A 17349-nucleotide genomic window follows, 5' to 3' on the forward strand; every position below is an offset into this window, starting at 1 on the left:
AAGATTTCAATAAAAAAATACTTATTTGTTGTTTTTAATGCCCTCCATCATCAAGAAAATTATATAACAAGGACGCATTCAAATGATTTTTTTTTTATTTTAGTGGATGTTTAAGACTTAATGAAAAATCATTAAAAAAATGTAATAAATAAGTAGCACAGCCTCTGATGCACGCGGCCCTTTTGTAACCATGGAAACCAATGATGGTTTCATTGTATTTAAATGTTTTTAATCTGTAAATAGTTAAAAATAAATCAACTTTATAGCCAAACAAACTATTTACAGTTTTTAAAAGACCTTTAGCAACAACCGGGGTTTTGTTGTAGCGTTAATTACAGAGCCATCTGCTTTAATTGGTGGGTTGCTCTTAACGAGAACTCCGGGTTCCCGCTCTGCCTCCTCGTGGAGGCGCAGCGGCTACGTAATCCGCGCGCGCGCGCTCCTTCTCCATCATCTCCGTCCGTCCGTGGCGTGGGAGGGAGGCGTCTGTCAAACCCGCGGAGCGTCAGCACGTCCTCTCCTCTCCTCTCCTTCCCTCTCCGGCTCCGTCGGTCCGTGTGGAGGACACTACGCTCGTCGCCTTCAGAGCAGCCGAAGTTTGGAGACGCTACTCGGGCATCAGCCGGGGATTTAGTCGCTCGCATCCCGGAAGGTTCTTTTGAGGAGGAAGTTGGATCAAACAGGTGCGTAAATATATATTTTCTTAAAATATAGTTTTCTCTTTTTAAAAAAAAGCACACATATTTTAATAGAATTCAATCCCCCCTCCCCTTGTGAATTATTCCTCAGAGTAAATCCATTCATAATTTTTTTCCATCCTCCGAGTTGTAGCCATTCCTACAGGTGGGATTCAGAGCAACATTTGTAAGGAAAGGGGGGGTGGGAGAGGGGCGGTGGCGTAGTGTTGTAATACCGATGCTAATCATTTACCCCCATCTGCCCCCATCCGTCCGTTCTGCGCACCCCAGCCACGCGCGCGCCGATCCGGAGCCATCCACGCCGCCATGGACGCGTTAATGAAGGGTTTCACCAAAGCCAAGGACGGAGTCGTGGCAGCGGCGGAGAAAACCAAGCAGGGAGTGACTGGAGCGGCCGAGATGACAAAGGATGGGGTCATGTATGTCGGTGGGTTCTCAGTGACTCTTCTATAGCTGTCAATGCTGCCCCCTCCCTTTAAAATCTGAATTATCTCTTTATTTTCTTCTTTTTTTTTCAGGCACCAAAACAAAAGATGGAGTTTCCACAGGTAACAGCACATCTCCATTCACTTTTGTGTTTTTTATTTTTATTTTTTTGTATTAATAGTATTTACTGCAGGTAAACAACACAGTCTAAACTCTACAGAGCCAATGTTTCTGATAGCAGAGAAGCCTCAGGGAGCTGGATGTTATAGTAATCGTCCAGGGAGACGACTGTATGGTCTCCTATATGCCACCTGCACGTAAACAAAGTGCTTATGAAAATTGGATTGCTGTGGGATTAGCAGATAAAATGTGTGGTAATGTCCTGTCAGCGGACTGAGTTTGATGATCTGATAATCAGCTCGGGTGAGGCCCCCTTCTTAAGAGTTTGCCTGATCAGCTTCCTCTGCTTTCATTTCAGTGGGATCAAATAACGAGGAACAAAAGGTGTCAAACGGGCTTGTTTTAAAAAGCCACGCTGAAGAAAATTGTGTTTTTAACATGTTCTTGCATTTTTCTGATGATGGATTAAGCTCAAATTTGCACTTTTGAGTATTCTTTAATTCAAATTGTTGTGAATTCCTTGTAGACGACTTATGTACGTCTTTTTCCTCGTCTGAGAAGGCTCAAAACTGTGCGTTTGGAAAGCTCAGACAGTTTTGTTGCACTGGTAATGTTAGTTCGGAGGTGTGAGTGACTATAAAACGTGGGTCAAATATCCAACAATTGCCGAATTTTCATCAAATTTGGCTTGTATTTGTAATCGGGAGGAGCGCAGGTTTTAAGGAAAAGTTAAAATTTTACGGCGATCGGACAATTTTTATCTATAAAGTTGATATCGATCAGTGGTCACCCTGGTACATTTCAAGGACGAGCAGTGGCAGTCCAGTGACAGGCGGGAATAATGCTATTGCAAAATCGGACGGTCACATTGCGGATTGCTAAGCGGCAGCATCGTTGATTGGACGATGTGTAAATGTCTCCTGATGTCCAAGCCAGCAAGGCCAAGTGGACCCCAAATGGTTTGGACAGAAAATATGGGCCCCAATTAGGTTTGTCCACAGTTTCCATGGTGGTCCCACTTGTGTTTGCCTACATTAGCTTAAAGGTGCATTCACACCGAACGGGAATCGCGCTTTCATTTGCCAGTCAACCACATGACACCTAAGCACTACTCAGAACCTCGCTCAGTGCGAAGTATTGTTTGTGCCACTCTTCATGCATTACTGAGCGTTGATATCTGGACCTGGTCTTCTGTGTATCTGACTTTGCTTATTCTCTGATTGCCCACTTCCCGCCCTGACCTTTTGCCTGGATCCTGAGATCTTTAGTCTCTTCTTTGATGCTCCTATGCTTGTGATTGACCTCTGCCTGTCTGACACTGATTTAGTTTTGTGGACTTTTAGCCGTGCTTAGTTCCGGTCTGAACTAATAAATCTGTTCCACATGGAACCAGCTGTCTGCCCGTTTGAGACACTGACAGAGCAAGCGAGCATCACCGCCCCGGGTCCGGCAGAGTAAGCAGGGTCTCCGCCCAGGTTGCTGATCCTTGGGGCTGTGGAGCCGATGTGGTCAAACACAGGTGGAGCCATCATGGAAACTGCAGACAAACCCAATCGGGACCAAGATTTTCTGCCCACATTTAAACCATAAGGGGCCCACTTGGCCTTGCTGGCTGGGATCAAGTGCCACCAGCCGCCCAGTAACCCGGCGGTATATAAAAGCAGTCCATTCTGCACTCGTGACAGTTTCCTGACTGCCGCCAACTACATTTAAGACAACACCAAGATTAAAATTAAAAAATGGGCAGCAGCAGCATGAAATCGTGAAGATTCTGTCGATGCCTCCCCATCGCACGGTGGCCGTTGCATTTGTTACTGTAGCATAAGCGGCACATCGTAGGTGAAAGGAAGGGGGCACGGGTTTCCACTAAAAGCTCTGCCCACAACTAAGAGGCAATTTTAGAATAAAGTAATTCCTCTCTGCAGAAACTATGTCCTTTAGCTAAAAATGACATAACTGAAAGACCACTGGGAATACTTTGAAAACAGATTATTGAAGCGGTACCTTAAAGGGGGAAAATGTATATACAACCTTGATGCTTTAATCTAAAACTCTGAAAAGTTTCTGCAACTCAAAAAATAACAAGACACTAATTTCAAAAGCAGTTGGTGATGGGAAGTTGGAAGTTCCTCCAAACCTCTCAATGTCTGAACTTGACATTCTAGTTTAACAACACTGTGGACAAAAAACAAAACAACAATTAAACAAATGTTAAAGCTTCAGGACACATTAGAAGCAAAAGGCAATTAATTTGTATCTGAGAAATGAGTCATTACAGTGCATCACCTACATTTCTAAATTAGCCTTGGAGGGTTTGGTATCCGGTATGTCTGCTATCCTCTCAGGAGTCCAGGCTCCGCAGAGATGAAGCCTCCTTAATTGTCCTGACTTCTTTTCTCTTCTCCATCCTGCCATCGTTCCTACAGTTGCAGGTAAAACTGTGTCTGGAGTGTCTCAGGTAGGCGGAGCTGTGGTCACCGGGGTAACCGCCGTGGCCCAGAAAACTGTGGAGGGTGCCGGCAACATCGCCGCCGCCACTGGATTGGTCAAGAGGGATCCGACTAAACAAGTAAGAAAGACTCTTGACTTCAGCTTGCAGGTTTTACAACACATTCTCCGTCCCGACTCGTCATATATGGACGTATTGTTCAGGCCCCCTCCGTGTCACTTTTTGGAGTTTTGGGTGTCCCCAACCCGTCGTTTTTTGACGTGGTTGCCTTTCCCCTTTAAATCACAAGTCTCCAACCCTCGGGAGGTGGTATCAGAGGCGTTAATAGACGCGGAACCGGTACTGGGTTAGGGCACCAATACCAGGTTACGGTTATGGTACCAGTATCAGGTTAAGCTTGTTTCCACAGAATAGTCCGATACGGTACGGGCCAGTCAATTCTAGCAAGTGTTTCCACTTAGTTAAGCCTTGCTTCCACTGATCAGTTTGTTTTCACGGCGCATGTAGACCGCTAGCATGTCATTGTGTCATTGCAGTGCGACAACTAGAAAAACAACAACGGAGGTCATCCAAAAGCTCGTCTTTTTCTTGCTTTACTTTTTGTACATCGTGTAACAGGAATTTAAAGTTCTTTGAAAGCTAAGAAGAATATCGCTGTGAAGAGGAAAACAGAATCACTAGCTTAGTGCTATAATGGCGCTTTCTAATGTTGCCATCACTTTCTGTCAATCAATGGGTGGCAACAGAGACTCTGCCCCAACCGTCCCGTTGCATTTTTCTATGGATCTACAACGGATGGGGCCCTCAAGAGGTACGGTTAGAACTGTTTAATGGGTCCATTTAACAATGGAAACACTCAAAATACCGGATCGAACTGTAGCAGACTGCTCAGTGGAAATGAGGTTTAGGGTACCAGTACCAGGTTAGGGTACGGAGTTAGGGTTAGGGTACCAGTCCACGTCCCGAGGATTGGGGACCCCCGATTAGTGTCTGTGGCCCGTTAACAAGTGGCCCTCGGACCGGTACTGGTTCACTATCAGAGGATGGGGACTCCTGATTTAATGGGAGCAGAAAGCACGTCAAAAAACTACTAGTTAGAGATACCCAAAACATCAAAAAGTGGCGTGGCGGGGGCCCGAACTATACATTGGGAGTGAGAATGTGTTGGGTTTTAATGGAACTGATCCTTCTAGTGACGATTCGGTCTTTGGTCCGGTCACTCATCTGGTCCCTAAAACTGCGTTGAAACAGTTTATTTATTATTTACCTGTCAGACTGGACCCATTTCCATGGTACCACCTAAAACGTGTTCTCCATGTTCCAACCAGACACGCCAAGATAGCCTCCTGTCGCCCGTTTTAGCTTTTAATTTGATTATTTAGTTTGACCTTTTTTTGAGCAAGGTAATCTGTATTGACCAGACCTCCAAATCAGATTAAAACCACATCAGAGGAGCATGTCATGACAAATCACTGCATCACTTTTCTTAAACAAAAGCTGAGCTGAAGCGCAGGAGCCGAACGAGGAAAAGCAGGACCGCCACAGGATGTAGGCGCGTGACTTGCAGTCAGGTGCTGCTAATCAAACGTCCTTCGCGGTTTGATAGATTACGAGTCTGAGTGCTGCTCTTAAATCAGACGTTTTGGCTGTTTGCTGATCTGAAGAAGTCAAGTGTATTAATTAAGCAGCAGTGATGTGAGATTCAGTCTTGAAAGGACTTAAAGCAATTGTTCAGAAAGACAGAACATCCAATAGCTACACATTTTGATCAATTATTTATCAATTGATCAACTAATATTTTGTTATTTTACTTTTTTTGTTATTTTAGTCTTTGTGGAAAATAATTGTAATCATTTAAGCCATTTTGGGCTTAACCAGTTTCCATTCATTTACAGCCGACTCCTCATCTGAGATCCCAGTCATGTAAAACTATATTTTTATTAAATCATTCATTCCCTGGAGTCATTGTTTCTGGGGAGAACTGTAGGGAATATAACTACTAGTAAAAGGCCTCAGAATGACTGTGGACTGTAAGGACCACGGTGAACATTCAGTGGGCGGAGTCAGTTCGCTTTTTTTATGTTTTTTTGGTTAAAATTGATTGAGTTGTTGTTTCCCTTAATCTACTATGTGTGTAGTTATGTGTATACGGATGTTAGATTTTGTGTTTTGGGAGTGTTGCCTTTTGAGTAACTCCTCCCCCTTCACGTTCCAAACAGGAAGTATCTCAAGAAGCCACCATACTTTACTCGAGAAATAAACAGCTATTTTACTCATTCTATTTATCAGAATAGCCATTCTTGTTCTAATACATTTTTTTACCATGTTCTTGATAATTCTAATTTTCTAATATTTTTTATTGCAAGTAATTTAAGTTATAAACTGAATAATCACATGCCTCGATAAAAGTAACATTTAAAATAATGATTAACACATTTTTCTGTATCACACTTTCAAATAATAGGGGTGTGTACTTGAAACAAGCTCACTCCTGATTGGTCAGAGTGGTTGCCATAGAAACGCTGACCCAGACCAACTCAGACCAATCACTGTTTACTAATGTTGTCTGACTCCAAAATGGCGATGTCCGTATCGCAAAAAAAGGTGTCTCAATGGTGTTCATTTAACTAGAGCTGGAATTATACAATTTTCTATGAGTGACATCACCCTGCCTCGGTCCAGTTCTCATATACAGTCAAGAAAAAGGCTTATGACTTTCACACAGGCTAACGCTTAGCATAGCTTTGAACATGCTTGGCATCAGTGAGTTATATGGCTGGAGACGCTATGCTAGCATGGTCTATGCAGTCTTAAACACATATAATGTATACAATTTTCGACCTTCTTAGAAGGCCCAAAGCGCTTTACAGTCACAGCCCTATTCACACATGCGTTCACATGCACACTGATGTCTAACAATGACACCAGCCAATAACCACAAGGAGCAATTTGGAGTTCACTTTTGTCCAAGGACACTTCAACACATGGCAGGTAAGGCGGGAACTGAACCTTCTAATCAGAGGTTGACCACCCTAGTTCTGCATCACAGCCACCCCAATGATGTATGATCTACGTCATATATAGGAAAACAACAACTATTTTAGGGACAAAGCCTCAAATCAACTGTAAAGCTTAGAAGTGCAAGTGTAATGATATGGGCTTGCTTAGCAAAAAGTAGTAGTTGTATGAAATATGTTGTTTTATTACTGTGATTCAAATTTTTGTTTAATATTTCCTTTTTTTTTCTTCATATCAGCAAAAGAGGAAAAAACATGATTTATCAAGATCTTTTCTTTTAACTTTACGTATCTAGCAATGTTTGTGTCCACACATTTCCACACTTTTTTTCCTTCTATCATTCGTCCATATAGCACCACATTGAGGACGCTTGTTTAAATTGTAAAGCCACGGATTGTGAATGCACTTCTGCTCTGCCCATCCTTCCACGTAATGAAGAAGCTGCAAGCTAACTCTACACCGCGTCAAAATAGCTTCCCGACCTTGAGCCATTTGTCATCACTTCTGGAGTCACTTTGTGTTCCTTCAGTAAAATGTAAGCTGTTAGGTGGTGTTAGCTTTCTAGTGTTCTTCATCAGTCAGTCTGGCCTTCGTTTGTCAAAAGACGAGGGGGAGGCAAAGGCAGTCTACTGTAGAACACAATTTATGGCTGAGACACGAGTGAAACATGAAAAATGACAACCCGTTTGTCCTCCCAAAAGATGTTTTGTTTTTGCTTTTCTCTCCCATCCGTTTTGTGTAATCAGGGTCAGAGCACACCCAACACATAGAGTTGATTAAATGGATCATTGCAACAAATGTGTGCACTTATTTTAGTTATAAACTATTAATCGTTGTGTTTTGTGGAATGCACTGACATCTAGTGGCAAAGTTGTAGATTGCACCTTAATCTATTAAAATTTCTCAACTAACAAAAGACACTCTAGAGTTAAAGGATAACTGAGAATATTTTTACAGTAACAGTAATCAGTTTCCTTTATTGGAGGAGTTATGCTCCAAAATAACCCACGGTAGGTGAAATTCATCTTAATATTTTAAATCATTATGCTGTAAAATTCCCTACTATGCTCTTCATTCACTTTTCTCAAACAAAAATCAACATTTTTACATTTTTCTCTCTCTTTTTTAACTCTTAATCACCGGCGCTTTAAGCGGTGACGTCAATTTTTAAGTTAGTATCATTGCTGACAAAGTTTAAGAAATCATCAATACAAGTTACTTTAACCATTACAAAAATAAGACAACTTTTCAAAGATTTTTTTTTTCTTTGGAAATAATAATCTTTCAATAATTTCTACACATTTTTTCTTTATTCCAACTGTTTTACATTAGTAATTGCACCTTAGTTTAAAGAGCAGATGTTTTAGTGTTAATAACAAAAATAAAAGTGTTTAAAATACATATTTTCAATCCTTTTACGATTTATATATATTTGGCAAACTGAAAACATTTGGTAAGTGTTGACTGTACATAGAGAACTGGACAGAGTGAGTGAGACGTCACCCTAAATGACTTAATTCCGGTTCCAACCAAATGAATTCAGTTCAGTCAGCATTCTTTCACTAGATGTCAGTCGCCATGTTGGAACCAGACGTTCTCAGTAAAACGTGATTGGTTCATGTCAGTCTTAGTCTTTAATCCTGTGGCAACCACTTTCTCATGTTAGAAGCATGTTAGAAGGCCACACCCCTTCTACTGACAGCAGGCTCAAGAGAATCTGTCAAACGTTCGACATGAGCCCACCTACTTTTATTAGGGCATCTGATTGGTTGGTTTATAGCTTGGACTATAAAAAAATATGAAAAAAATAGGATTACCAAGAACATGTTAAAAGATGTAACAGAGCAATTCTGACAAATAAAATGACTTAGTAAAAGCAGTTTGTTTATTGATAGAAGTCTATAGGATTTAGGCTTTTTGAAACCAGCGGGTACTTCCTGTTTGGAACACCAGGGTGAGGGGTCACCTATGCTGCGCAGTAGGGGCGTCAAGTCTTTATGTTAAGTCAATGCACAGACGCGGTCTGAGGTCTTGTGGTACAATTTGGCCGTTGGAATTTAGCTTTGGCCATGTGATGTTTTCAGTGACTCGATCAAGGGGTGGAAAAAAAGATCCAATATGGCCGCTTGACACGAGGATTTTCGTCCAGAACTTTCATCTACTTCCTTAACCGCTGGGGCTATGGGGTTTAGAGGAAATGTCTCGGTTACTGTTAAAATAGCAGTGGATCACTGTTCAGAAATGAAATCTTACAGAATTAGATGCTGTCTCGATTTCTTTTTATTTTTCGCCACATCATTGCAGTTTCTGAGCATCTACTGTTACCTGGATTAATTAGGGTTTCTGAATTGATGAACCGCTAATCCTTCTGGGTGAACTAAACTCGAGTGTAATTAGCCTCCACATTCTCATAAGCAACGGAGCCAACCAGCTCGTTTTAAACTGTCGCGCTCCAAAAATGCTTGTAGTGCCGAGTCAACATAATGAGCACGAAGGAATGCAGGGAAGCATTTGTATAGAAATGCATGAACTCACATACATTTATAGAAATGGATTCTATGCTCATTGTCTCAGTGAAGCTTTCAGTGGTTGTTGGTTTTTAAGATGATGCTGAGAACATGAACAAACATTTAAAACACCGGAGCTAATTATTAAACCTCGTTTCCAGGCGGCTCTTCCTAAGAAATGTTGATTTTAAAATATTGAGAAAGTCCTTGAGTGACTGTCCCCAAACACAGCGGAGCAAACAGACGGCCCGGCGAGATGCTTCACCTTGATTAATCTTCTCATTTTCCCCGTTTCATCCGCTGCCGGAAACAGCGGCGAGGTCGGAAAGGGAGAAGGACGGGAAAATAACTGTCAGATAGAGAAATCAGGCGGAATCGGAGGTGAGGGAGTTGAGAGAATAAAAATTAGATTACAACTCTTATTGCTCTAATTATTGCGGAGGCTTGTTATTAAAAAAATACAAAGGGATGCTTTAATCTTGCAGTTTTTTGCTTAAATATTTGGAAAGTTATTTTTTCCGTCTTTCCGTGAAACGATGAAGCTTCGATGGGAAATCCAGGTGTAAAGTTACGCAGTCAGTCCTCCCGTGGAGGAAGGTCGCTTCAATGCCACAGTGTAATCAAGGCCAGACAGCAGACACGTCACTTTAGCTTCTCATTAGCGCTTCCCTCTTTAGCAGCTGCTGCTCTCTGACAGCTGATCAGCATGACTGCTATGAAATCCTTAATGAAACAGAGGAATACAATAAACATCCATATCATTTGAAATTAAACTGATTGTAGTTTGGGGATTCATTGATTCATTGTCTTAAATATGATGTAATAAGCACCTTAGCATGCTAAAGAAGTGTTTGTTTAAAATTGTTTAAATTCTGACCATTTTTGGGTTATAATTACTAGAAAAAATACAAAACAGTCTGTGTAACCGCTGCGCCGGAGGAATTTTATTGGAAGAATCTCCAATTATTCTCTATTTATAACAAAATATGGCGTCAGAATGTGCCGCGCCCTGACAGTGCCCAAAACTAAAACATACAAAGTTCAAATTAGCACAGGAGTTAAATATAAAGGAAAATATACCCGTCATATTCACCTTAAAAAAAGGAAAGAGGGAGGGCGGAGCTTCAATTTATATTCGGAAGGACCCTATTAGCATGTCACCCAACTGCCAGCTGCAAAATAAAAATGTTAAAAATACAATTTTGTGTAATTATACCACACATTTTGAACCTGTTACATATGCAAATCTTTGAAAAGGGAGTTTTTAATCAAAAAGCAGAGCTTAACTTGACTTTTTCGTCCACATACATGTTAAATCCTAATCAATAACTGGAGGAAATACTACATATATACTACATATCCCAAAATGCCACAGCACAGGAATCTAAAACTTAGTATCCTCTACGAAAATGTAGAATATAATCCTCTATTTGTATGTTTTGTTTTGTTATTGTGGTCTAATTATTGTGTTTTGTTGCAAAAAAAAAAATGTTGGTTATAAAAAAAAAACAGAAAAGAAAAATTTCAAATTTAACCCATTAAGAGATTTAGAACTAATTTCTTAGTTGAAAAATTTATAAAATGGGGATTTTTTTGTGCTAGTGTTCTTTAGACTTTAGTTAGTAACATGCAAGACTTCAAGTAACTATATTTTTTAAATATTCAAGAAAAAAGTTGAAATGTTTGCTAACTATTTAACCACACAAGGACTTATTGTAACAATAAAAGTGATTTCTGGAGGTAGGACAATTGAGTCATTGAGTGTGAGGCACTTTTAGGGTTAAAATGACTCTGAAAATCGGAAAACAGGAAATAAAAACAGCATTAATGTAATACAGATTTTTGAATATTTATACCTTTGAAAGAACTTATCAAACCGCATTTCTGTGTGTTTTTAAACATAATGAGATAGCAAAAATATCCTCAAGTAAAAGAATAGCCAAAAACATCCGAACAAAATATGATTTACTGATCCATCAAAAGCAAATATTTTATCAGTCACAATATTCCTGTGAACAATTTTACTAAATCCAAAACAAAATGAAGGATTGTAAAATTTAGTCGTGTTTACATGAAGAATCTCTTCGTCCACAGACTTCTACAAACACAGAAAACACCAAGAGTTAATAATAAAAAAATGCAATAACATCCTTTGTCCCTCAGATAAGAAACATGGTGGATTATAAAACTACGACAAAAGAGGGATTTTATCTTTGTTTTTCAGAGTGACGACGCCTCAGCGGAACAGAATGCAGCAGAGTCACCTGTTGATACTGATCCTGCTGAGGCTACAGAGGTAAACACACACATGCACATGCACATGCACGCACACACACACACATGCACATCACCTGCTGTTTAACTCCATTGTCTATCATCCACCTGCTGAAGGTCAAGCTCACCTCTATATCTCTGGTCACATTAAACTAAATAGATATTGTAGATATTATGTTTTAATTTGAAATCTTAACCAGCTAAAAGATGAAAGTGGAGGATATTTTTATCATATATTTGGATCATATTTTTATTATGTCAAATTTGTTCTGCAAATCTGTTCAATTATCACCCAGAAAGACAAAGAATGAAGGTCTAAGAAGTGTGTTAGTGGTGAATAGTGAGTCCGGCTGTGTGCAGCCAAGAACCATTAATAAATGATTGTAACGGGTGGAGTGATAGCCGGTGTTACATTCTCAGCACGCCTCCTCCTGTTCCTCTCCTTCTCAGGAAGACAGCGATGACTGATTGGCTCCGGAGCGCCTCAATCAAAAATCGAAGACCGAAACATTCCATGTCGCACTGCCAAGTCCCGTCGTGCCTCGCTTTGGGTCTGTCATGGAGTCTGTGCGTGAAGTCTCTGTGTTTCTGCTGGTATCGTTCCGTTTGTCTGTTGGTTGTAGCTGTTGTAGAGACTGGGAGATGCTGCTTGTGGGCGTGTGGGGGTGTGTGTCTTCGTTTGTCTCTGTGTGCGAGTCTTTTGTCCCGAAAAGTGGGAAAATCCGATGGAAAAGGGGGGTTTGGAACAGCAGTGCAGGATCAAAAATGTTATTTTGCTTTTTTTTATTGATTAAATTTAGTTTCAAAAATGCCCTCAAATGCCCCTTTTATCAATTTGATTCAGGTAAATGAAAAGGCATTTAATGATATTTTTTTTCTACAAAATCAGAACAAATTTTGCTTTAGATATCTCAGAAAAAATGTGGATTAAAAGAAATAAAAGTACACTGAACAGGAAAAGTCAGTTTTATTCTAAGTTATAGACATAAATATTAAATAGGTTTGAAAAGGTTCAAAATCTTAGTAATTTATTGTTGTTTACTGGAATGGAACAAACGATAGCTATTATCTATAAAGAAATGAATTTCCTTATAACAAACAGCAGGGGGCGTGATGCCAAAATGCACTGAAATTATACACAAAAAGACAAACAACCATTTAAAAAAATGCATTTGCAAGTTTAAGTTGGTTAAACTCAGCAGTAATTCCCAGTTTATAATTTTCCCATGAAAACAAGTTGTGAAAAACAATACGAAGTATCCCCGCAGCGAGCAGAAGAGCGCCCTAAATTTACCCGTCTGTGTTGCGAAGCAGACCGGTGCTGCACTGTCAGGAAGTGGCAGGAACAGTTGCAAAAAATCAACAAAACAAAACACAAAGTTGCGTTACTTTCAGGGAGTTCACACACACAAACACACAGAGTATCAGCTCTTTCCTCCATCTTGCCTTCTGTGCCTCGTGTCTCTTGACTGTGACAGGATCTGAAACAGCTCACCAGCAGTTCAAATTTAAAGCTGCGGCGCGTTGGGAAGTTGCGTACGGGGTTACAGCTGGGCCAACAATTTGTTTGCATATGCACAAGGGAAGCTGAACATGTGGCGAAACATGTTTATGAACCTGAACTTCAGCTGTGATGAAGTGTCAAACGTTCGTGGGTTCAATTCTTCCTGACCCTGTGGTTCCAGGTGGAAATTTGCTTTAAATTCATCCCGTATGCTAAGCAGAGAAAAGGATGAACTTCACAGCTAAAGGGTTGTTGGTTTCTAAATCTAGAAAACTTTAAAAAAAAGTAAAGAAATTAAAATAAACTGTGGATGTAGCATGCTAATGTTTATGCTAGCATGCATTTGTTTACATGGCTGCTAGCTACATCAAAAGAGTCGTAATGCCACTTTAAATTTTGTGATAGAGCTAACAAAATAAAGGTATAAATATATTTTTATTTTTTAGTTGGATACTAACAATTAAATATATATATATATATTTAAAAAAAGGGGGGGTTGAGTTAGCTCTAATTCAGAACTATGGACCAAACGTAACTGTTTCCTTTCTGTTTTGTCGTTAGCTGAAGTTTAAGACTATTTTTTGGCTTAAATGGTACATACACACCGGGTTTTTGGCACACGTTCAAGAACTCGCTAAAAAGGCATTCATGAACACGATTTTAGCATATGGTGTTCACACTGCACTGTTGCTACCTGATACTGTTTGGAAGAGGTGCGAATTGTCAAAGCGGTTTAAATCTTGCTCCGGGGATTTTTCTTAGTATTTTAATTATGATTAATTTATCCTTTATTATCAAGTTTCAAACGGGTGGTAAGTCCATCTTTTTATATATATATATATACATATACTATAAAGGACGTCAAACATCAGTACCAATTCCGAATCCCTGAATTTGTGCGTTTACATACTTTTCAGTGAAAGTGATTGCTTGAACGTGTGTTTCCGAGCCCGGTGTGAACATAGCATGATGACTTTTTTATTTTTTAATTTTTGTTATAATGTCAAAAACATATGCAGACAATATCTAAACACAACAATTACTTCACTCAAGTCCTGATCAGAACATAGTAACTGTAGAGTTTCAGAAGGCGAAACAGAGAAAGCTGAAGCGACAGCAAAGTGTGTCTCCGTGAAAATATAAAGAAATACTTTATATAAAGAAGTAGAGAAGAATATAGTTTGTTCAGTGCTGCAAAAAACACTCAAATAAGATGATTTACAAAGAGAAACTGTGTTTAGGCTGAAGTGAAAGAAAGTTTCAGGGAGTTTCCCCACAAAGATAATGAGACAACATGTGTTTGTGTGTTTGTATGTGTCTTTTGTCAACTACGTGGCTATAACAGTAACCTAATCATGGAAAACACCACAATCTACAAACACCTAAGTGTCTCTATATAAGTAAAGAGTTACATGGCTTTTTTTTTTGGACACTCCGATGTTCTCCGTTTTTTCTGCACAATGTCTCTTCTTTTACGCGATGGACTATGACGTGCTAAGCTATCTGTGAATTCCTATTGTATTTTCTAGCATGTAATATTTTATTCATGAATTTATTTGGACATAAATGTTGAATAAATTATACAAAGTGTGAGTCGAGTGATGTTTTTGAATTTCCTGCTAGTTTTCCACAAATAATTCTGTAAATTTGGGGGATTTTAAACACATTTCTAGGGGTTTCTGTGGTCTGATATAGAAACTTGAATCTGCCACAAACAACACAAAACATATTTATACTTTAAAAAAAAATATATATTATACACACATTATCAAATTTTGGAAAATAATCCAAAAATAAATCTGAGTCTAACTATAAGACTGATTAATTGGATTGCAATACCTTTGATGTCCAGTAAAATAATAAGATAAAATATGTTTAAATAGTGATATCACAAAAATGCAGTCATAAAATAAGTAGTAGAAGAAGAAATCCAGTATTATAAAGAAAGATCTGCTAGCGATTGAAAATTTATTGAAAACTGAATGCATGTAGAGGAGACATGGCATGGAGGAGATTGATCATCCTAATTGGTAGTAGACATAATTGGAATATGTCCAATTAAGGTGCAGAACACAATGTGCTTTAATAATAATAAAAAAAAAGTTTAAGTGTGTAAAATTGCCCAAAAAAGTTCGTAAAACAGCAAAGTAGCGAAGGACAACTGTAACACACAAAAACCGCATTTGAAGGGTGCTAGTCCAAATGCTTTAAAAGCTTCTATCTTAGCGGTTATAGTTAAGATTAAATGCAAATTTAATAGTTTTTTATGTTTTTGTTGGTTGTGTTTTTGATAGAAATATTCGGATTCAAGTTCTTTTGTGGCCATGTAGGTTACTTTATTCTTAAAGTTTTCATCTCTCTTTTGTGACACATATTTAGTGCTAAAAACCCAAGAAAGCAAAAGAAAAGTTAACATATATAAACCTAAAGCAAATATATCTAAAAAAGAAAAAGTCTTGTCTGGTCGGTTGTTTTAGTAAATCTGTGTCAGTGATGCAAAGAAGTTTTACACATCTGCCACTCACTTTGACCCTAGAGAAAAGCTTTTATCCCTCATGCTGCTGAGTGTCACACACATGAGGGGAACCAGTCATTTCAAAACACAACCTCAACCCAAAAAAGGGGGGAAAAATAAGTAAAAACATAAAAAGCAAAGCCAATAGTCAAGAACACGATTATTGAATTTTACTAAAATCTAAAATGGATTTTGACTTAACACAATCTAATTAATTTATTCAACTTGTGAATCTAAAAACAATGTTGTTTGGCTGTAAAATGATCTGTTTGTACATACTAATGACTTTAACTCAGCAAAGACGAAGGGTTTTTTGTAATTGTTAATTTTTTTTAATTAAAAAAAACTATAAAAAAAACTTTGATTTTCTCAAAAAAACATGAAAATTGCAGCAGATAAAATAATGAACTGCTAAAGTTAAAGGTTGGTTTGATTCTAATTTTTTTTAAATTTCTGCCCACACAAATATTTTTTTGTTCTAAAATCTTTGACATGATGGCCAGAATTTGGCTTCATAAACATCCCACTGTGTTCTTAAGTGAGACCTCCACCCCGGACAAAATAGTAATTATTGGTATTTTAAAACAAAATATGAAAATATAATAGTTTTACTTGGAGTGAGTAATAAAGGAGTATAAAAGTATAAGTACCAATGCATATCAAAACATGAATACTGGAACAAATAAATGAAATATAGTGTTTCACTAAATTTCATGGATGGTGTGATTAATTTTTGAGAATTTATTTATTTATTTTTTGTCAGTGTTATACGTTTTTTCATTAATCTTACAAAAACGTGACATCCCACCCACTGATTCATAGCAGAAAATGTGTTGGAGGTGTTAAATTTTGTCTCAGTTATTTTTTGTTCTGCAGATATAATGAAGATTGTAGTGATTTTCTCTCTATTATATAATATTTTTTACATGTTCTGCATTACATTTTTATCAGTCATAATCTTTATTCTGCTTACCTAAACATGAGAATTATTTTGAAATTAACTCATCATTATCCGTGTTATTTTTGTAATTATTAATGAAAATGACAATTAATGAAACAAAATGACTGCAACTGAAAATGAAGACAATGTAAACAGCTGAGCTGGAAGTCAAAGCATCTTCACACTCATCACGATCTGATGAGAAAGTGGGATAAAAACAGTGAGTCATTCCCCCTGACAGCAGCGATGTGTGTGTGTGAATGTGTTTGCGTGGGTGGGCGTGAAAGCGGCCTTGTGTCATCTATTTGTGATTCTTGCGGACAGAGGACATGAGCGTGTGCTGTTCACGTACTTCAGAATGTTTACGACTTCTGCCGTTTCTGGTGTAGAGAAACGTTGATGTAAAGATGGATCAAAAAAATCTCTGAAGCTGCAGATCTGACTGAGATTAAAAACAAGCAGCTGCTGGGCTTAGCTGTTTGATGGAGGTCTGTCTTTAAAAAATCTATTTTTGGCCTCACTGCTCTTGTATAAAGCTCATTTAGTGCTGTAGTTTTGTGGTGTGTATTTCAACTCACTTTTATATTCATTATTATTCATTAAAAACCTTGGAATGGCTGTTTACACATAAGAAATACACAATGTTAAGTAAAAAAAAATAAAACTCCCTGTTATAGTAGAGCTAATGACATTTGTACGGAATTAGAATGAAGCCAAAAAAAAAAAAAATGCATAAAAAAACAAACATATTATCTGTACTCTTTGATGTACTTCATAGTATTCTCATTTTCTATCATGTTGTTGAAGTGGGCGGGGAAAACCAGAATCCTATGGATAATTTCAGGGATTATGGATCCAAACTCTATTAAAAAACTAGATTGTTTTTATTGACAAACTT

At 38.4% G+C, this 17349-nt stretch overlaps 1 protein-coding gene across 2 annotated transcripts; it reads left to right on the forward strand.

Moving 5' to 3' along the window:
* The first annotated feature begins 392 nt into the window (after nt 1-392).
* Nucleotides 393-14589, forward strand: LOC112163107 (alpha-synuclein). Of its 2 annotated transcripts, XM_024299276.2 has the most exons (6): nt 393-683; nt 969-1125; nt 1217-1246; nt 3671-3813; nt 11443-11514; nt 11943-14589. In XM_024299276.2, the coding sequence occupies exons 2-6, from the start codon at nt 1005-1007 to the stop codon at nt 11958-11960; spliced, it is 384 nt and encodes a 127-aa protein (XP_024155044.1). In that variant the 5' UTR covers nt 393-683; nt 969-1004; the 3' UTR covers nt 11961-14589. The 2 variants fall into 2 exon arrangements, with proteins under 2 accessions (XP_024155044.1, XP_036070361.1); XM_036214468.1 differs by lacking the exon at nt 393-683 and having other exon boundaries at nt 817-1125.
* Nucleotides 14590-17349: the final 2760 nt, after the last annotated feature.

This window comes from Oryzias melastigma, linkage group LG12, assembly GCF_002922805.2.
Source record: "Oryzias melastigma strain HK-1 linkage group LG12, ASM292280v2, whole genome shotgun sequence".
NCBI lineage: Eukaryota > Metazoa > Chordata > Actinopteri > Beloniformes > Adrianichthyidae > Oryzias > Oryzias melastigma.

What these genes read in the sequence shown, in the direction of transcription:
- LOC112163107 (XM_024299276.2), top strand. Translation starts at nt 1,005, where the DNA reads ATGGACGCGTTAATGAAGGGTTTCACCAAAGCCAAGGACGGAGTCGTG. An exon ending in GGATGGGGTCATGTATGTCG is followed by an intron (nt 1,126 to 1,216) that starts GTGGGTTCTCAG and finishes TTTTTTTTTCAG; the next exon opens with GCACCAAAACAAAAGATGGA. An exon ending in AGAGGGATCCGACTAAACAA is followed by an intron (nt 3,814 to 11,442) that starts GTAAGAAAGACT and finishes TTTGTTTTTCAG; the next exon opens with AGTGACGACGCCTCAGCGGA.